At 47.4% G+C, this 21,654-nt stretch overlaps 1 protein-coding gene across 1 annotated transcript in view; it reads left to right on the top strand.

Moving 5' to 3' along the window:
- The window catches only part of TCERG1L (transcription elongation regulator 1 like), a 203,472-nt gene that overhangs the window by 160,204 nt on the left and 21,614 nt on the right, over positions 1-21,654 (top strand). The window contains exon 8 of the mRNA XM_029201199.1: positions 1,776-1,845. Coding sequence (XP_029057032.1) covers positions 1,776-1,845 — 70 coding nt within the window. The remainder of the gene's footprint in view (positions 1-1,775; positions 1,846-21,654) is intronic.

Raw genomic sequence — 21,654 nt, 5'->3', positions numbered from 1 at the left:
AAGCAAACACAACCCACTCCTTCTTCAAAAGCCAGCCAGAGCCAGTGGGGGCCAGGAGGGGCATCGTAAGGGAGAGTCGCAGCTCCTACGTGGAGGGGTGTCGGTGGACTGGAGGCTGAGACGGGAGAGTGGGAGCGAGGGTAGATCCAGGTGGAATGTGCTGAGATGAGGGGCCTGTGGGACACGGAGGTGGAGAGCCAGGCAGGAGCCGGGGAGGTAAGTGTGCCTTCTGGGGTCACAGCAGAGAGGGGATTGACTGTCGGCGCCACGTATGGGCGCGTGGGGAGAGAGCATAGGAGTGAAGAAGAAAGCCCGTCCCCTGCCCGTCAGCTCGGTCACCGCAAAGGTCTCTCTCTAGACCACTGGTTCTCATCAGAGCAGGGGGTGGGGTGAGGCTCTGTCCCTTGGGGGACATTTGGCAACTACTGGAGACATCTGTGGTTGTCAGTACTGGGAGGGGTGCCGGGCGTCTGGGGGTCAGAGACCAGGGATGCTGCCCAATACCCTACGGTGCACGGGACGCCCCATCATCCAGCCCCACGTGTCACTGGAGCCAAGGTGGGGAGAGCCCCACTGGAGAGCCCTGAAAGGCCCACCTGGGCTTGGGCTCTCGCCGAGGGAGCGCTCACTGGTCCCACAATGCTGTACTGGGCAGGACCCGCTGTGGACGGGCCGTCGGTGGGAAGAGGCCACCAGAACCCAACCCTCTCAGCTCGCTGCAGCCCCATGCTCTGCACCGAAAGCGAACCGGAGAGTAGATAGGGGTTGGAACCGGAGCAGGGGGGCATTGCTGGGATTGCAAACCGCGTGTATGGAGAATTGTCAGGTTTTATAGAAAGAAAAGGTGTGGAGGGCTTTGCAGTCGTGGAAATTCATATTTTTTCCCATAAGCTTCACATTAATTATGAGCTCATTACAGAGCGTCCTCAGGAAGGACGTGGGTTCAAGCAGTCCTGGGGGACGGGGGCAGCGGGTGAGGACATGGGTCACGCACTGCAGAGCCCAGAACCTTGCCCCTGTGCCCACACAGGACGTGGTTATGAGAAAGTGGTTTCTTGGGGATGACAGACACAGAATAAAAAGCAGGCAAGGAGGCAGTTGTGATGCCAGGGAGTGTTTGGACATCATTCAACCTGTCAGCACCGAAACGATGCTCTAGAACCATCTTTACACTCATTTTTCCTCTTTCCTTTTGGAGACGGATATGAAACACCGAAGCACCTTTTTACTTTTTCATTCCGAAAGCTCATCAAACATTTATAGGGCCAGCCTCTTCAGGATGTAAGTAGGGGACCCGACTTCAAAATCAATTTAGCTTTTAGAAAGCAGACTTGTAGACAGCAGTGGTGGGCACACCGTATGCAGGAGAAATCGGGTTGTTCATTGCAGGAGACAAAGCGGGGAGTCCGGGTCTGTGGTTCAAGCACAAGGACGTGAAGGCAGCGTGGCTAGCAGAGCTGGTCCAGGGCCTAAGTCCTGTGAGAGGTGGGGCCAGGTGGATGCCCCTTCCTCCTCCAGCCCTTCTGGAAGGTCCAGCAGCCTCTACACAGCCAGCAGCTAGAGATGACTTCTCTGCACCAAAGCACATCAGATTTCTCTTCTGCTGGAATATGAAAGGGGTGCACCCTAAGAGCATGGTTACAGGATTTGAGGTCCATCTTTAAGGGAAGTCTGTTTTCTTAATTTCAAGATGAGTCTGCTTGAAAGTGGTGCTTCCCGACGGTTTGTCAAAGCCACAGGCTCCGTGTTAACAGGTGAACTTGGCTTTCTTTCAGCCAAGCCCGGCGATGGATCAAGTTCCGAAGATGGCAGGGAAGACCCCCACGTGAAAACCAAGAGGAATCGGTAGGTGGCCACGTCCTTTCCTGCGCGTCTTTCTTCGAGGGATGATTAGGTGGTGGAGAAAGAGAAGGGATCACTTTGACTCTGTTGACTGAGCCAAGAACGGATCCAACCCCTAAACAGAGGGCGGGAGGTCCCAGGTCTGTCTTAGCAGAACCTGCCCTGGGTGCCCTGGGTCTACACTGGATGTCGTCTCCCCTCCCCTCGCCTCCCCGGGGCCACGTTCACCCCTAGCCTTGCTTTTGGGGCCCTGAGGAGCGGACAGAGCACGGAGGTGAAGGTGGCGCTGGGTGAGTGATGGGTTGTGCGTCTGTCAGCCCCGGGTTGGAGGTCCAGCTCCGTGTCTTGCTTGCTTAGTGACTTTGGGCAAAGTAATTTCACCCCCACATCAGACTTCTCGTCTGCAAAGTGGGTGATGCCCTAGTGCGATGTTGCCCGTGTGACTTCCTGTGGCACCAGGAGAATAAGTTCTCCATCCACGTTTGCTTGTTACCGTTTGGTTGTGGCCACAGCACAGGAGGGAGGGAACTCCGCCCCTTCCTTTCAAGCCGGGGGCGGGGAATGGTTGTTCCCGCTTTGGCCCTCCTGGAAGGCCTGGTCTGTGGTCCCTTTCCTACTGAGTTCTACATAAAGGGGTAAAATTCGGGGTCTGTGTGTCCAAGTTCCCAGAGGGGGAGGTGGGAGGCACAAGGCAGGGAAGGATGAAAGCGAATCTAAAAGAGGACCTACGAGGCCACTTCCTGAGCCAACGTGGTTCCGATGTCCCGGCGGGAATGGCCCTCATCCCAGCCTAGCAGTGCATTCAGTCCTGTACCGGGTGCCCATTTATCAGCCCCCATCATGGGACACCCCAGGCCTGCGGCAGGAATCCCTGAGCAGCTGTCAGGATGTTTGCACTGTGTGTATTTTCTCTCTAAAAAAATGTGCCTCAGAAGAAGTACTTTTGCAGTAACAAATGTTCGCAGTGATGGAGGAAAATGCAGTCTTGACTCAGAGCCTGTGCCCGTTCTCACCTCTTCCACCCTTACCCTGTGGCTTCCTGGTGAAAGATGGTGGGAGAGGAAGGGAGAGAGGAAGTGGAGGCAGGGCTGGCAGCCAGGGGTCAGGGTGCCTGTGGAGACACGAGCCTACAGAATTAGTCCTAAGTGGGTACATTATTCCTTTTATTTCAACACCTTTGGCCTTTTTCCACTGTGCACCCCTCACAAAACTATTTCGCTGACCAGGGCCCAGGTATATTGTCATTTTAACTGGTACCAGGCAGACACCACAGAACTTTCTGGAAACAATGCAGGGAAGGGTAAGCAGTGTCCTTCCCAAGACAGGAAGGCAGTCTGGGTGGGGGGTGGGGTCTCCTTCCGCGGGTGAAGGAGACCAGGGGCAGCAGTTCGGCGGGACCGGGGGCTCCCTGCGGTACTGGAGCAAAGCACCTCCCACCCAATCGCCCAGGCCTCTGTTTTTCTGCTCCCCCATATCCTCTGCTTAGACAGTCACTTTTGGGGTCAAAGGACACTTGCGTGGGCCGCAGAGGATGGACACCAAGTGTCTTCATTGGGGACCAAGGGCTCCAGGAAAGGAAATCAAGCGTCATCTCTTTATTGTTATGTTCACACCCTGGTTGTCAGCTAAGCCAGTCTCTGTGATCTTTGGATAGATGTATATAATTTTAAAAACAAGATGAGCTTCCTGAGGCACAAGAGAAGCAGCACTCTAGCCATTACCGGATGCGTTTTGAACTCGTGCAGGAGGGAGGTCTCGGCTAGCTCCAAAGGAGTGGGGATGTCTGCCTGTATCACCCAGTTTTATCCGTTTTCCCGTGCGACTGGCCCCAAACTCTGAACACTTGGCATTGAAATAATGTCAAAGCATTAGTCTCGGTTTTCATCATCTGAAAGACTTCTTCCGTGACTCAGCACTGACTTTGAAACCAACACGGGTGTTTGCATGAAGCTTTTGGCCATGATATGATTCCAAGCCCCCTCGGCCCTCAGGTGCCCAGGCACCTGGCTCCCGCCATGGTTCAGGCCTCGGTCCCTGGGTCACTTTGTTCTGCCACTGAGATCCAGGAGGAAAAGGTTTCAGCGGAAGTTGGGGGATCTGGACTCAGGGTCTGGAATGTTCCCTGAGTCCTGGTCATTCACTTCTGAGCCGCTTTGCAAACTGCGCCCACTCTAGGGGAAGCTTCACCCTCGTGTGGCTTTTTCCAAAGCTTCCTCCCATGCATGGACACCAGCATCGTCTTGGCATTTTTGTCCTTTTGGGGAAGGTTGTTGTCAGTAAGCCCAAGGACTCCTCAAGCTTCTAGCTGCTTCTGGACACTTGTATTCAGTAGATGCTGTATAACTAGTAAGAGACCAGGCTCCAGAGAACCTGCCAAAATCAATCCATTTTGACCTTCCCTTTCGTATACATAGTGTAATTTTTCACATCAAAAAGCACTTAAATGCTTCTGCAAATCATGACTCTTCAGCGGCCATATCCTGGCCTCTAAACTACAGGGCACATTTTGGACGCAGCTCTATGCTCCCTGCATCTTTCCACACCCTGGCCCAGTTCATATACATTTTGAACATTCTTACACAGATGGGATTAAATCAGTTGTGCATATGATTCAGGTCCAAATGATAACTTTCCCTAAAATTCCCTGGGAAGAGAAATATGTCACAATGACAAGCTTTCAAAGCGCCCACATATTTTCAGCTACCTGGTAAGTGCTGTTTCAGATGGTTTGTTATTTACTGTTTCATGGAATACGTTCATGATGCACGATAGTACGTCTTCCCTGGGACCGGAAAATTCATTGTTTGCGTCTCCCCGTTGTGTGCAATGCCCAGGGGTTCGGCTGGTTTCTGACGTGTAGGTTGTTTTTAGTTCAGACCTGCTTTTCAAATGTGCTGTCTACTTAAAGAATTTAGAATTTATTTCAAATCATTGAGTTGAATTATTTGAAGGATTCAGCAAAAGTATGTCATTTGGTTTAAAAGCCAGAGTGAAATTATCACTCTTTACAAAACCCGTTAGTAAAGAAACTGTCAGTGGTACGTATGGCTTCCAGCCCCTTCACGAGGTACCAGTTTTTGCCAGTTGCCGAGCCAGGGGATTCCTGCTAAACTAGTGGTTTTCTGTAGTGTGACAGGGTGCAGTTACTTTTTTGAGTTTTTCAATATCATCGACCCCACGGCTTTGGAAATGTGTTTGTGTTTCTAGGCCATTTGGTACAGGAGCCTTTTATGGTAAGTGACTAAAAGAAATCTCTTGGCTTGGAACATTGTTTATTGTGGTAGCTCGTAAACTTTGGGGAAGCCCCGCCGATGGCCTTGGATGTAAGTGGTAAAGTTGACCTTCTACAGTAGGTGCTTCCATGGAGTCATATACAGCCACGGCTGGAGACACAAGAGCGTGGAATTAGCAAGAAGTGCCCTTGTGGCACTTTTCTGCTTTCTTCAAATACGCCCTCCATTACTCCCCTCTTGACAAACCAAGGTGACCGAGTCACACTGAAAGCATGTCCCCTGGACCAGGCTGCATCTTTAAGGATTTGGGGGCAGCCTGAGGAGGTAGTCCCCAGCCCCCACGCCCATCTGTGACACCGAGGTGCCCTCACAGAGCTGTGAGGCTATGATCCATCCACCTGCAATTCTGCATCCCACCTGGGGCAGATGGCATCTGTCTAGGACAAAAAACGGGTACCGCCATCCAAAAGACAGGACAAGACCAAACAATCTAGTGTCTGGAGGTTTTGTAGCCGCCAGCCCTGAGCCTGTCCCCAGATCAAGCCCACACACCTAGAGAGAGTCAACTGTGACAGAGGAAAGGAAGCCCTCTGTTCATAGACAGCCGCTGCTGCTGCCTCCCAAGGTGCGAAGGCAAAGGATGGTCAGTGAGTGTGGGCAGCATGCTGCACCTGTCCTCACATGACCTGTGAGACCAGCTCTTCCACTTCCACATACATGATTTCCAGAATCCCAGACAAATTAGCTATTGAGAAAGGAAGAGCACGGCTCCTCTGAAATGCTGTAAGGTGATGCTAGGAAGTGTGTGCATCCCAATTAAGGTTGCTATAAAATTACATCTTGCGGGGCTTCCCTGGTGGCGCAGCGGTCGGGAGTCCGCCTGCCGATGCAGGGGGCGCGGGTTCGTGCCCCGGTCCGGGAAGATCCCACGTGCCGCGGAGCGGCTGGGCCCGTGAGCCGTGGCCGCTGAGCCTGCGCGTCCGGAGCCTGTGCTCCGCAACGGGAGAGGCCACAGCAGTGAGAGGCCCGCGTAACGAAAAAAAAAAAAAAAATTACATCTTTGATGTGTCCCAAGATAACAAGAGAATGATCTACAGTCCAACGCCGGTGCCGGAGTCTGGATTTCTTCATAAGATGGGGCAGTGTGCGTCTCTTTGTGGCCTTGGACATGCATGGAAAATGAATTATTAACATCCACTTGCCTTGTAAGTGAGTCTCTGTACATAGTTCATGATTTTAGTTTCTATAGAAACCTGCGGTTTTGTAAACCGTACAGAGTCTGTGCCCTGTGTTATTAGGACATCCTACCTGGGATGGACGCCTCATTGATACCTGCCCATGAGAAGACTGTGTGCACAGTCGTTTGTCATGGTATTTTAATTTGTCCTTTCAGACTGAAGCATAAATATTACCTGGCATTTATTTTCTCTCCAAAACAGGATTATGAAACATGAACCCCTGGCTTCTCCTTAGGGTCTCCGGGTGGACAAGCCTGGGTCTCTGCATGTTTGGAGCAGTAGCTGCTGTCTGATTTGAGTTCCTGCCCTGGGCAGGGACGGCCCAGGGGTCAGGTCTCTGAGATTCCCATCAACACCAGAGCTATTGCATCCCAGCCAGTGCTGTATCCATGATAAAGCAGTTCGGGGACTTCGACAAGGCCATAGGGACATCAGGCAATCAGGGAGGTGACGTGTCAGTTGAGTCTTAAATATTAAGTAGGTTTTTGACAGATTTCTCAAGGGAGCAGAGGACTCTAGGAAGTGGGCACTGGAGGAGATGCGCCTCCTTGCAGATGGCGGGTCTGTCTTCAGCAATCCTTCTGTGTGATCGAGTTAATCCGTATTTATTTTGTGATTATGGTCTGCCGGAGGTTTGTTGCACCTCATCGCAGGGACACAGAGAGACATCGCCAGGCGGGGAGTACATCTCATATCGACCCACCATCCTCTTCCCAAGACTGGTTATCAAGAATCTTGGCCCATTCTGTACAGCCCCTTGGAGGTATAACTGTGCAGTCAGCTGAGAGTCTTCCGTCGTATCTCCACGTATTTGGCCTCTATTTGTGGTAATTAATGGTTTAACTCTGTTCAATCTTGCAATGCCTTCTGCCGGAAAGCGTGCTCAGCTTGATGTTTGCTGCCCCAGTGATGGGGACGGAGGCTGGTCCTGAAGAGGATGGAGGACGGTGAGAGATTTGCTGTCAGCACAGGGAGAGGCCACGGAGAAATGAGCGCCGAGGGAAGAGGCAGCTCAGGCAAATTCAAAAGGCCCAGCTGAGATGACTTCTAGTAAGGCAAAGAGATCTTCATATGATGGGAGGGGAGACAGAGAGCAGCTATGAGTTTATTCCACTGTCAGACATGGTGCTGGAAAAGGCCCAACACAGTGGAAATGGCTCAATATGCCCAATGAAGAGATCAGTGTTGATTTGCCCATTTTTAACTTTTTTTTTTTTTTTGGCCACACTGCATGGCTCGTGGGTTCTTAGTTCCCCGACCAGGGACGAAACCCGGGCCCTCTGCAGCAGACCACCAGAGAAGTCCCTTTTAACTTTTTAATATGAAAAGTTTCAATATAAAAAATGGAACAGGGAATTTAACCCCCAGGTACACATTACCCAGCTTCAGCAACTATCCCGAGGCCAATGTTCATCTTTAGCTCTCCTGCCCCCTCAACTCAGATGATTTTGAAACAAACCCCAGCTGTCATATAAATTTCATTTGTAAATATATCAGAGCACATAACTAAACAATAAGGATTTTTTTAATGCAACCATAGTCACACCTAAAAAATAAACAACAAATAATAATTCCTTTCTATTATCAAAGAGCCTCCCAGACATTGTTCAGATTTCCTTGACTGTTTTATTTTATTTTACAATTTTATTTTTCAAATCAAGATCTAAATTAAGTTTGTACATATAGCCCTCTGTGGCTCTCTCCTAAATCTATTTTAATCTGTAAGTTTCCTTCCTTCTGCCCCAGCTTTTTTTTTTTTTTTTTTTTTTTCATTTGTGTTTAAAGAAACCAGAATTTCTTCTCAACTGTGGAGTTTCCCATAGTCTGGACCTTGACCCACTGGTAGCACTGAATCTCCATGGTGTGCTTTGACTGGTTCTCCTGGCCCTAGTAAGTTCTGTAACTCTGTAGTCAGACCAGGAGGCTGTATCAGTTCAAGTTTGATTACTGTCTGGGGAAGGATTCTTCATGGTAGTGTTAAGTTCCTTCTATCGAGAGGCATGTGATATCTGGTAGTCTGTCTTTTGTGATGTGAGCAGGTGACTTGTCCAGATCCTCTATTTCTAGAAGGACTTTTTCATGCTAATATTTTAATTATATTATTTCATTTGCATTTATTACCTTAACTACTTTTATAAAGAAAAACATACCCTCATAAACCATTTGGTTCCATTGAGGTATAGTTCAAACAGAAAAAGCAGGGTAAATGCTCGATTCCTTCCCTTTAATACTGAGTTTCAAAATACTGTGTCAGCTCTCTAGCAAGAGCATCCTCCAATGATGACAAATTTATTATGAATCCCTAGATTGACACATAGTTGATGTGTTTCAATCCATCTTAGTTTTTAATTTTAGCCTTTAAATGACACAGTATGTCTCTATCTTGGTGATTCTTGGGTAATTGTCCCAGGTATGATATGCACCTTTTCAAAGTGTAGGTGTGCATCTTTTCTATATAAAGGTATTTTTTTGAATTACATTTTAGTATTCGTTCTATTTCATTGCTTTGAGTTTCCACGTCGGCAGCTCCAAGTATGCTGTTTGGTTCTTCTCTACCCTTCTGCTGTGTCACTTTGTTTTGCATCCTTCTTATGTATTTTCTTGTTGTTTTTTGATTTTCCTCTCCTCAACTTCTGTTAGTCTTAAGGCATTACCTGTGTGGCATTTATTCTACTCAAGTTTGTGCAACTTCTGGTTTATTCTTCATTTCGGAAGTGTTTTTTTTTCCTTTTTTATTTCTAATTTCTTGGATCTCTGAGATGTCTTTTCAGACCTCTCTTTGGTCCAATAGCCTTTCTTTCCCTGAATTTGTCTGATATGTGCTGCTATTTTTTGGCATCCACCATTTGCTTTGAAAACTTCAGCTCATTTTCAGAGTCAGTTAAGATTTCGTCAGAGTCTCGGGCTGTCTTCCTGGCTCTTCTGCCTGTGGGAATATGTCTGAGGGAATATGACACGAATACGTCTCAGCTGGACTTTTCATCGCTCAGAGTCTGGTAACAGAGCCCCTAAAATACAGCCTTGGGGACACATCCAAGGTCAAATGCACAAACTGGGTGACAAGCATGGACCAAAGGGCGCAGCCTCATGTGCAAACCTGCGTGAAGCTTGTGATGTCAGCAGGTCAGAGCGTCTGTAAAGCAGCAAGGGGAATGCACGGTACTAACAGCCCCGAGAGCCTCTGCAGGGGACGCGGGGTCTCTGTGCACGCGCTGCACCTGTCAACTCCGTCCTTCCCCGCAGGCAGCAGCCAGCATCTTGTGTGCCGCCTAGAATAATGAAGGAGCTGGAAAGCACACCAAGGAAACAGGCATTCAGGAATCGTTTCATGTCCAGGAAACGTTTGGGAAGACGTGGGCTGGCGAACCTCAGCCCCCCCGGAGTCTTGAGGATAAATAACCACGTGCTCCAGACGCAGGCCACGGTAAGGACCCCACGTCAGCTGCCCAAGCCGACCCTGGACCTCACACCTGGGGGCGTTGCTGGCCGAGCAGTCAAAGGGGCAGAGGGCCGAGTCAGGGATTGGGGCAGCGGGGACCGTAGGACACACCACGCCTAACCTTCCGGGTCTCCCCACTTCACTGGGGTAACAGGCCGTGTCCCCCCCCCACCGTGGCCCAGGAGACCCCAGGGACCTGTGAGCACTGCCCCTGTGAGCACTCAGGTGCTCCAGCCACGTGGCCTCCTTTTGGCTGTCTCTGGAACATTCTGGATGCTCTGTAGGGCCTTTGCACAGCAGAGCCCTGGTCCCCTTCTCCACATGTGCACGGGCCTCCTTCACTCTCTGGGATGTGCTCCCAGGCACCCTTTTCTGGAGGCAGCCCTGACCCCCAGGGACGGGACATCCTGGGTCCCGCCTGCCCCCATGATGGCCCCTATCCCACCCGCATGTGGGTTTTTTTGTGTTAAGCTTCCTAGTCGGGTAACATCTCTGAATACCCCACCTAACTGCACACTTAGTAGGTTGATTATTTATTACTCCCTGCCCCTCTATCATAGGTGAGCCTGGGGACGTGGGGGGCCTGTGTCCATCCTACAAGTGTGCCCCTCGGGAGCTCTTCCAGGGCAGGGAGATTAGCTGAGCCCTACAGCCAAGCCGGGGTCACTGCGGTCACCGATGAGGGAACGGTGGCGCCCGGGAGCCGCGCCGGCTGCCCTGGCTGACGAGGGCCACACCGCTGCACAGGGTTGATACAAACTGAGCTGGCCGCTCCTCCTGACAGCACTGCTCTGGCCCGAACCCCCTGGAGTCAGTGCAGAGCCCCCGGTCAAGGGCTCAGTCCCAACAAGACCCCCCCCCACTTTAGATGTCAGTGGAAAGTGGAGTCCCCTGGCCGTGCCCACTTCTGGCTCACTTGGCTGTAAATTCAGGGGTTCCCATGACCACTCTGCAGGTTTGATGATTCTCCAGAATGACTCACAGAGCTCAGGAGAGCGCTATGCTTAGGGTGACGGTTTTGTTAGAAAGGGTACAGCTCAGGAACAGCCAAAGGGAATAGAAGCAGGGGGTGAGGTCCAGGAGGGGCCCGAGCACAGGAGCTGCCGTCCCCGTGGAGTCGCAGTGCACCTGCCAGCCCCTCCCTTTACACGGATATGCGATCCAGCCTGGAAGATCCCCAGCCCCATTCTGCAGAGTTTACATCCGGTGTCGTGATGTAGGCACGAGCGATTCAATCACTGGCTGTGCGAATGAACTCAGTCACCAGCCCCCTGCCCTTCCTCAGGTGGGGGGCGTGAGGCTGAAAGTTCCAACCCTCTAGTCACAGGGTGGGCCACCCCTCCTTTGAAAGCATCTCAGGCCCACTCTGCATTGCCTTGTTGGCATCAACTCAGGTGTGGCCAAAAGGGTTCCTTTCACGCAGCAGTTTTCACACCTTTTTGAAGCTCTGTGCCAGGAACGGGGATAAAGACCAGGTACATTCTTCGTCGTCTCATAGGACCATCCTTGCAAGGACATGGCTCTGCTCACCCGCCCTGCGGGCTGGCGGCTTGTGGCCCCCAGCGGTCACTGTTTATGGACAGCTGGTGGGTTAGGCAGGAAGGCGTCCCAGCCGCCCTAGCAGGGAGGGGGCAGCCTAGGGGCAGGGAGGGAGGAAGTGTGGGTTGGCACAAAACCCAAGTCACTCAGTGGCCCTCCTTACCCGGGGCTGCACAGCCTCGGAGGCCACCATGGGCCGGCCACCAGCGGGGACCCCAGACGGTGGCCATGGCAGGAGCAGACACAGACTGTGCGGGAGGCAGACCAGGGCCCCCCCAGACCTCTGGGCGCGGTGGCCGCCCTGCCCCTGCTCATCACCAGCAGGAAAGCATGGATTGGACCAAGAGACAGGAGGCTCGCTTATCACATTTATAGGAACTGCAAAATTGGGAGACAGAGCTAATAAATTGATGGCAGAATCAAGATGTTTAAATATTTCAACAGGACTAAAGAACAGGATCGCATTTGTGTCACGGAACTGCAGTGCCTGGAGACGTGTAAAGAGCATCCTGTCCAAGCTATCTGTTTTACCAATAAAAAAAAAAAAAAGGTCCAGAGCGCTCCCATCATTTGCCCCAGGTTTTGCAGCAAGACGTCCCCATCTGGGAAGCGTCTTCAACCCCACCAGCCACATTTGGTTTTTTCTCCAGAACCAGGTGATGCTCAGATGTCAGCATTGTCTTTACAGAAGATGGAATCACCAGGGCTGCAGTCGCCCATCTCAGCCTGAGTCGGCATTTATTTCTCTTCCCATCTCAAGTTCTGCGTTCAGGCAATGGTCAAATCAAAAACCTTCTATTTCTTCAAAGTCTCTCAAAGTATAGTATTAGGAGGGAAGGACAGAAGGAAGAAGGAGAGAGGGAAGGAAGGAAGAAAGGGAAGAAGAGAGGGAAAGAGGGAGGGAGGGAGGGAGGGAGGCACCCGCTGAGTGAGGGGCTGCCCTGAGGGAGTGGCCTGGATTACTTCATTAAATTCTCACAACGACCCTACAAGGTGGGCGCTGTTGATGCCCCACACGAGGACATGAAGGTGTGCAGTTTGCCCCAGTTGCCCCTGTACGCATTCCGCTCTGTACTCTGAGCTCCTGCCCATCTGGGTGCTGGGATGATGACACGTGTATACAGTTGTCCCCCCTTACCTGAGCGTTTGCTTTCTGCAGTTTCAGCTAATCTGTGGTCAAACGAGGTCCAAAAATATTAAGTGGAAGATTCCTGAAATAAACAACTCATGTGTTTTAAATCACATGCCATTCTGAGTAACGTGAAATCTCATACCGTCAGCTCCATCCTGCCCGGGACGTGAATCATCCTTCTGTCCAGCCTGTCCCATCTGGTCGTCACTTGGTGGCCGTCTCGATTGTCCGACCCACAGTCACAGTGTCACAGCGCTTGTGTTCAAGTGACCCTGATTTTTCTTAATAACTGCCCCAAAGCGTAAGAGTAGTGATGCTGGCAATTCGGATCTACCAAAGAGAAGCCAGAAAGTGCTTCCTGTAGTGAAAAGGTGACAGTTCTTGACTTAATAAGGAAAGAAAAAAAATTGTATGATAAAGTTGCTAAGATCCCTGGTCAGAATGAATCTTCCATCCATGAAATTGTGAAGAAGGAAAAAGGGAATTCATGCTAGTTTTCCTATTACACCTCACACTGCAGTACTTCTGGCCACAGTGCGCGATGAGCTCAAGTTAAGATGGAAAAGGCATTGAATTTGTATAAGACATTTTGAGAAAGAGAGACCACATTCACATAACTTTTATTATAGTATATTGTCATCATTGTTCTATTTTATTATTGTTGTTAATCTCTTACTGTGCCTAATTTATAAATTAAAGTTTGTCATAGGTATGTCTAGATAGGAAAAAAACATAACATATATCTGTATCTTTAGGATTCAATACTAGCCAATGTTTCACGCGTCTGCCGGGGGTCTAGGAACATACCCCTTGTGGATAAGGGGGCACAACTCTATTGATACTTGAGTCAACTGGGGGGCCTCAGACTTGCTGAGAAATATACCTCCCCAGTGTGCACCTGCTGAAACAACAGTGCAGTCTTCTGTATCAATGTCTCCCTTCCCTCTCTCGCCCTCCCCTCCCTCCCTCCCTCCCTCCCTCCCTCCCTTCCTTCCTTCCGTCCTTCTCTCTCTCTCACCACCTCCCCTCATAGACTGGACAATAAAAAAAAAGCCACTCGTCAGTGGCTATAATTTCTTTGCCAGGGTGACCATTCCGACCCCAGGATGGCTCCATGGGAAGATTCAGGAGGCGGAAGGAGGTGTGTCTGTGCGTCAGAGAGGTGGCCTCTGGACAGGTAGCAGATGTGCCAGGTCCAGAGGCCCGAGTCCCCTCAGCCCCAGATAAACTAATGAAAGTTTGTTGTTCGTGAAAGTACTCGCTGTGTCTAGAATGCAGTCGCACTGCATGTGGGCTAGTGCGTTGGACAGAATGATGTGCTGTACTGTACACACGGGCAGAATCCGAAAACCCTGGCCCTACAGGTCACCCACATGGCACAGACACGCGTGTGCACACGCACACCCGTCCTTAGGGGTTCGGCTGGATAAGCTCAGTGGCAGTTAGAGGGCTGGGGGAGGGGCAGTGCAGGGTGTGTTTGGGGGCAGAGCTCCGGGAGGGTGTGGCCACCATGATGTCTCCAAGAGGGGGACAAGGTGCACGGGACATGAGGCCCCTCAGAGTGAAGAGACCCCAGCACTGCAGCTGTTCCCAGCCCCCCACAGCCAGCAAGGCTTGGGTACCCAACTGTGCCCCAGGGGATGCTGCCTCTCACCCTCCATACAATTTTGGCTTGAGCTAGCTTTTATTTTAAGTATTAGAATTTACTCTTTTTTTTTAAACGTCTTTATTGGGGTATAATTTCTTTACAATGGTGTGGTAGTTTCTGCTTTATAACAAAGTGAATCAGTTATACATATACATATATCCCCATATCTCCTCCCTGTTGCGCCTCCCTCCCTCCCACCCTCCCTATCCCACCCCTCTAGGTGGTCACAAAGCACCGAGCTGACCTCCCTGTGCTATGTGGCTGCTTCCCACTAGCTATCCATTTTACATTTGGTAGTGTATATATGTCCATGCCACTCTCTCACTTCGTCCCAGCTTACCCTTCCCCCTCCCCGTGTCCTCAAGTCCATTCTCTAGTAGGTCTGAGTTTTTATTCCCATCTTGCCCCTAGGTTCTTCATGACCTTTTTTTTTTTTAGATTCCATATATATGTGTTAGCATACGGTATTTGTTTTTCTCTTTATGACTTACTTCACTCTGTACGACAGACTCTAGGTCCATCCACCTCACTACAAAAAACTCAATTTCATTTCTTTTTATGGCTGAGTAATATTCCATTGTATATATATGTGTGCCACATCTTCTTTATCCATTCATCTGCTGATGGACACTTAGGTTGTTTCCATGGCTATTGTAAATAGAGCTGCAGTGAACATTGTGGCACATGACTCTTTTTGAATTATGGTTTTCTCAGGGTATATGCCTAGTAGTGGGATTGCTGGGTCATATGGTAGTTCTATTTTTAGTTTTTTAAGGAACCTCCATACCGTTCTCCATAGTAGCTGTATCAATTTACATTCCCACCAACAGTGCAAGAGGATTCCCTTTTCTCCACACCCTCTCCAACATTTATTGTTTGTAGATTTTTAGATGATGGCCATTCTGACTGGTGTGAGATGATACCTCATTGTAGTTCTGATTTGCGTTTCTCTAATGATTAGTGATGTTGAGCATTCTTTCATGTGTTTGTTGGCATTCTGTATATCTTCTTTGGAGAAAGGTCTGTTTAGGTCTTCTGCCCATTTCTGGACTGGGTTCTTTGTTTTTTTGATATTGAGCTGCATGAGCTGCTTGTAAATTTTGGAGATTAATCCTTTGTCAGTTGCTTCATTTGCAAATATTTTCTCCTATTCTGAGGGTTGTCTTTTCTTCTTGTTTATGGTTTCCTTTGCTGTGCGAAAGCTTTTACGTTTCATTAGGTCCCATTTGTTTACTTTTGTTTTTATTTCCATTTCTCTAGGAGGTGGGTCAAAAAGGATCTTGCTGGATTTATGTCATAGAGTGTTCTGCCTACGTTTTCCTCTAAGAGTTTGACAGTGTCTGACCTTACATTTAGGCCTTTAATCCATTTTGAGATTATTTTTGTGCATAGGGTTAGGGAATATTCTAATTTCATTTTTTTCCATGTAGCTGTCCAGTTTTCCCAGCACCACTTCTTGAAGAGGCTGTCTTTTCTCCATTGTATATTCTTGCCTCCTTTATCAAAGATAAGGTGACCATATGTGCATGGGTTTATCTCTGGGCTTTCTATCCTGTTCCATTGATCTATATTTCTGTTTTTGTGCCAGTACCATACTGTCTTGATTACTGTAGCTTTGTAGTATAGTCTGAGGTCAGGGAGCCTGATTCATCCAGCTCTGTTTTTCTTTCTCAAGATTGCTTTGGCTATTTAGGGTCTTTTGTGTTTCCATACAAATTGTGAAATTGTTTGTTCTAGTTCTGTGAAAAATGCCAGTGGTAATTTGATAGGGATTGCATTGAATCTGTAGATTGCTTTGGGGAGTATAGTCATTTTCACAATGTTGATTCTTCCCATCCAAGAACATGGTATATCTCTCCATCTATTTGTATCATCTTTAATTTCTTTCATCAGTGTCTTATAATTTTCTGCATACAGGTCTTTTGTCTCCTTAGGTAGGTTTATTCCTAGGTATTTTATTCTTTTTGTTGCAGTGGTAAATGGGAGTGTTTTCTTATTTTCACTTTCAGATTTTTCATCATTAGTGTATAGGAATGCTAGAGACTTCTGTGCATTAATTTTGTATCCTGCTACTTTACCAAATTCTTTGATTAGCTCTAGAAGTTTTCTGGTAGTTTCTTTAGGATTCTCTGTGTATAGTATCATGTCATCTGCAAACAGTGACAGCTTTACTTCTTCTTTTCCAATTTGGATTCCTTTTATTTCTTTTTCTTCTCCGATTTCTGTGGCTAAAACTTCCAAAACTATGTTGAATAATAGTGGTGAGAGTGGGCAACCTTGTCTTGTTCTGACCTTAGTGGAAATGGTTTCAGTTTTTCACCATTGAGGATGATGTTTGCTGTGGGTTTGTCATATATGGCCTTTATTATGTTGAGGTAAGTTCCCTCTATGCCTACTTTCTGGAGGGTTTTAATCATAAATGGGCATTGAATTTTGTTGAAAGATTTCTCTGCATCTATTGAGATGATCATATGGTTTTTCTACTTCAATTTGTTAATATGGTGTATCACATTGATTGATTTGTGTATATTGAAGAATCCTTGTATTCCTGGATAAACCCCACTTGATCATGGTGTATGATCCTTTTAATGTGCTGTTGGATTCTGTTTGCTAGTATTTTGTTGAGGATTTTTGCATCTATGTTCATCAGTGATATTGGCCTGTAGTTTTCTTTCTTTGTGACATCTTTGTGTGGTTTTGGTATCAGGGTGATGGTGGCCTTGTAGAATGAGTTTGGGAGTGTTCCTCCCTCTGCTATATTTTGGAAGAGTTTGAGAAGGATAGGTGTTAGCTCTTCTCTAAATGTTTGATAGAATTCGCCTGTGAAGCCATCTGGTCCTGGGCTTTTGTTTGTTGGAAGATTTTTAATCACAGTTTCAATTTCAGTGCTTGTGACTGGTCTGTTCATATTTTCTATTTCTTCCTGGTTCAGTCTGGGAAGGTTGTGCATTTCTAAGAATTTGTCCATTTCTTCCAGGTTGTCCATTTTATTGGCATATAGTTGCTTGTAGTAATCTCCCGTGATCCTTTGTATTTCTGCAGTGTCGGTTGTTACTTCTCCTTTTTCATTTCTAATTCTATTGCTCTGTGTCTTCTCCCTTTTTTTCTTGATGAGTCTGGCTAATGGTTTATCAATTTTGTTTATCTTCTCAAAGAACCAGCTTTTAGTTTTATTGATCTTTGCTATTGCTTCCTTCATTTCTTTTTCATTTATTTCTGATCTTTATGATTTCTTTCCTTCTGCTAACTTAGGGGTTTTTTTTGTTCTTCTTTCTCTAATTGCTTTAGGTGTAAGGTTAGGTTGTTTATTTGAGATGTTTCTTGTTTCTTAAGGTAGGATTGTATTGCTATAAACTTCCCTCTTAGAACTGCTTTTGCTGCATCCCATAGGTTTTGGGTAGTCCTGTTTTCATTGTCATTTGTTTCTAGGTATTTTTTGATTTCCTCTTTGATTTCTTCAGTGATCTCTTGGTTATTAAGTAGTGTATTGTTTAGCCTCCATGTGTTCGTAGTTTTTACAGATTTTTTCCTGTAATTGATATGTAGTCTCATAGCATTGTGGTCAGAAAAGATACTTGATATGATTTCAATTTTCTTAAATTTACCAAGGATTGATTTGTGACCCAGGATATGATCTATCCTGGAGAATGTTCCATGAGCACTTGAGAATAAAGTGTATTCTGTTGTTTTTGGATGGTATGTCCTCTAAATATCAATTAAGTCTATCTTGTTTAATGCGTCATTTAAAGCTGTGTTTCCTTATTTATTTTCATTTTGGATGATCTGTCCATTGGTGAAAGTTGGGTGTTAAAGTCCCCTACTATGATTGTGTTACTGTCGATTTCCCCTTTATGGCTGTTAGTATTTGCCTTATGTATTGAGGTGCTCCTATGTTGGGTGCATAAATATTTACAATTGTTACATCTTCTTCTTGGATCGATCCCTTGATCATTATGTAGTGTCCTTCTTGGTCTCTTGTAATAGTCTTTGTTTTGTCTGATATGAGAATTGCTACTCCAGCTTTCTTTTGATTTCCATTTGCATGGAATATCTTTTTCCATCCCCTCACTTTCAGTCTGTAGGTGTTCCTAGGTCTGAAGTGGGTCTCTTGTAGACAGCATATATACGGGTCTTGTTTTTGTATCCATTCAGCCAATCTGTGTCTTTTGGTGGGAGCATTTAGTCCATTCACATTTAAGGTAATTATCGACATGTATGTTCCTATTACCATTTTCTTAATTGTTTTGGGTTTGTTATTGTAGGTCTTTTCCTTCTCTTGTGTTTCCTGCCTAGAGAAGTTCCTTTAGCATTTGTTGTAAAGTTGGTTTGGTGGTGATGAATTCTCTTAGCTTTTGCTTGTCTGTAAAGGTTTTAATTTCTCCATCAAATCTGAATGAGATCCTTGCTGGGTCGAGTAATCTTGGTTGTAGGTTTTTCCTTTTCATCACTTTAAATATGTCCTGCCACTCCCTTCCGGCTTGCAGAGTTTCTGCTGAAAGATAAGCTGTTAACCTTATGGGGATTCCCTTGTATGTTATTTGCTGTTTTTCCCTTACTGCTTTTAATATTTTTTCTTTGTATTTAATTTTTGATAGTTTGATTAATATGTGTCTTGGCATGTTTCTCCTTGGATTTATCCTGTATGGGACTCTCTGTGCTTCCTGGACTTGATTAACTATTTCCTTTCCCATATTAGGGAAGTTTTCAACTATAATCTCTTCAAATATTTTCTCAGTCCCTTTCTTTTTCTCTTCTTCTTCTGGGACCCCTATAATTTGAATGTTGGTACATTTAATGTTGTCCCAGAGGTCTCTGAGACTGTCCTCGATTCTTTTCATTCTTTTTTCTTTATTCTGCTCTGCAGTAGTTATATTTCCACTATTTTATCTTCCAGGTCACTTATCCGTTCTTCTGCCTCAGTTTTTCTGCTATTGATCCCTTGTAGAGAATTTTTAATTTCATTTATTGTGTTGTTCATCGTTGTTTGTTTGCTTTTTAGTTCTTCTAGGTCCTTGTTAAACACTTCTTGTATTTTCTCCATTCTATTTCCAAGATTTTGGATCATCTTTACTATCATTATTCTGAATTCTTTTTCAGGTAGACTGCCTATTTCCTTTTCATTTGTTAGGTTTGGTGGGTTTTTACCTTGCTCCTTCATCTGCTGTGTGTTTCTCTGTCTTCTCATTTTGCTTGACTTATTGTGTTTGGGGTCTCCTTTTTGCAGGCTGCATGTTCATAGTTCCCATTGTCTTTGGTGTCTGCCCCCAGTGGCTAAGGTTGGTTCCATGGGTTGTGTAGGCTTCCTGGTGGAGGGGACTAATGCCTATGTTCTGGTGGATGAGGCTGGATCTTGTCTTTCTGGTGGGCAGGTCCATGTCTGGTGGTGTGTTTTGGGGTGTCTGTGGACTTATTATGATTTTAGGCAGCCTCTCTGCTAATGGGTGGGGTTGTGTTCCTGTCTTGCTAGTTGTTTGGCATAGGGTGTCCAGCACTGTAGCTTGCTGGTCGTTGAGCGGAGCTGGGTGTTGGTGTTGAGATGGAGATCTCTGGGAGATTTTCGCCATTTGTTATTACATGGAGCTGGGAGGTCTCTGGTGGACCAGTGTCCTGAACCTGGCTCTCCCACCTCAGAAGCACAGCCCTGATGTCTGGCTGGAGCACCAAGAGCCTGTCATCCACACGGCTCAGAATAAAAGGGAGAAAAAGAGAAAGAAAGGAAAAGATAAAATAAAATAAAGTTATTAAAAAATAAAATGTAATTACTTTAAAAAATTGAAAAGTAATACAAAAGGAAAGAAAGAGGAGAGCGACTATACCAAAAAACAAATCCACCAATGTAAACAAGCGCTAAAAACTATACTAAAAAAAAGAAAAAAAAAATGGACAGCCAGAACCCTAGGACAAATGGTAAAAGCAAAGCTATACAGACAAAATCACCTACAGAAGCATATACATACACACTCAGAAAAAGAGAAAAAGGGAAAAAATATATATATCGTTGCTCCCAAAGTCCACCTCCTCAATTTGGGATGATTCGTTGTCTATTCAGGTATTCCACAGATGCAGGTACATCAAGTTGATTGTGGAGCTTTAATCCACTGCTCCTGGGGCTGCTGGCAGAGATTTCCCTTTCTCTTCTTTGTTCGCACAGCTCCCGGGGCTCAGATTTGGATTTGGCCCCGCCTCTGCGTGTAGGTCGACGGAGGGCGTCTGTTCTTCGCTCAGACAGGACGGGGTTAAAGGAGCCGCTGACTGTGGGCTCTGGCTCACTCAGGCCGGGGGGAGGGAGGGGCACGGAGTGCGGGCCTGGCCTGCAGAGGCCGGCGTGACGTTGCACCAGCCTGAGGCGCGCCGTGCGTTCTCCCGGGGAAGTTGTCCCTGCATCCCGGGACCGTGGCAGTGGCGGGCTGCACAGGCTCCCCAGAAGTGGGGTGTGGATAGTGACCTGTGCTGGCACACAGGCTTCTCGGCAGCAGCAGCAGCAGCCTTAGCGTCTCCTGCCCGTCTCTGGGGTCCGTGCTGTTAGCCGCGGCTCGTGCCCGTCTCTGGAGCTCCTTTAAGCAGCGCTCTTAATCCCGTCTCCTCGCGCACCAGGAAACAAAGAGGCAAGAAAACTTTTCCCCGTACTCCCTCCCGACTAGCCGTGGCACACTAACCCCTGCAGGTTGTGTTCACGCCGCCAACCCCAGTCCTCTCCCTGCGCTCCGACCGAAGCCCAAGCCTCAGCTCCCAGCCCCTGCCCGACCCGGCGGGGGAGCAGAGAAGCCTCTCGGGCTGGTGAGTGCCGGTCGGCCCTGATCCTCTGTGCGGGAATCTCCCCGCTTTGCCCTCCACACCCCTGTGGCTGCGCTCTCCTCCGCGGCTCCGAAGCTCCCCCCCTCCGCCACCCGCAGTCTCCGCCCGCGAAGGGGCTTCTAGTGTGTAGAAACCTTTCCTCTTTCGCAGCTCCCTCCCACTGGTGCAGGTCCCGTCCTTATTCTTTTGTCTGTGTTTATTCTTTTTTCTTTTGTCCTACCCAGGTACGTGGGGAGTTTCTTGCCTTTTGGGAGGTCTGAGGTCTTCTGCCAGCGTTCAGCAGGTGTTCTGTAGGAGTTGTTCCACTTGTAGATGTATTTCTGGTGTATCTGTGGGGAGGCAGCTGATCTCCGCGTCTTACTCTTCCGTCATCTTGAAGCTCCTCCCAGAATTTACTTTTTGTACCAAAATATTTCAGCCATAAGAATATTGAAAATATATTTAGCAAGTTTTCATTTGCTTTTGATTAATTCTAATTGAACTGATACCTTTGCAGTCTGGAAGGTGCCCAGTGGTTCCGAACACAATATTTTGTGGAATAAGCTGTAATCCGTGATCATTGCCACACTCACAACGTTCCTATTAATCTTATTTCGAGTTACAACAATGCGAGGCTTGTTTCCACACTTCTATTTTTAACTAATGAAAATTTATTACAAAGAAATCCTAATTATACCCTTTGGAGTGTAATTCAATGGCAAATCCACTGGTAATTTTCTTTTATCAAAATTCCACATAATTGCATAAGAAGCTAAGAATGTAAGTTCTCCTGCAATAGTTGGTCTATA

The sequence above is a fragment of the Monodon monoceros genome, unplaced genomic scaffold (assembly GCF_005190385.1).
Source record: "Monodon monoceros isolate NGI ecotype Baffin Bay Population unplaced genomic scaffold, NGI_Narwhal_1 Super_Scaffold_4, whole genome shotgun sequence".
Taxonomy (NCBI): Eukaryota; Metazoa; Chordata; class Mammalia; order Artiodactyla; family Monodontidae; genus Monodon; species Monodon monoceros.
Note: the sequence above shows the minus strand (reverse complement) of the source record. Positions and strands in the feature narration are given on the sequence as shown.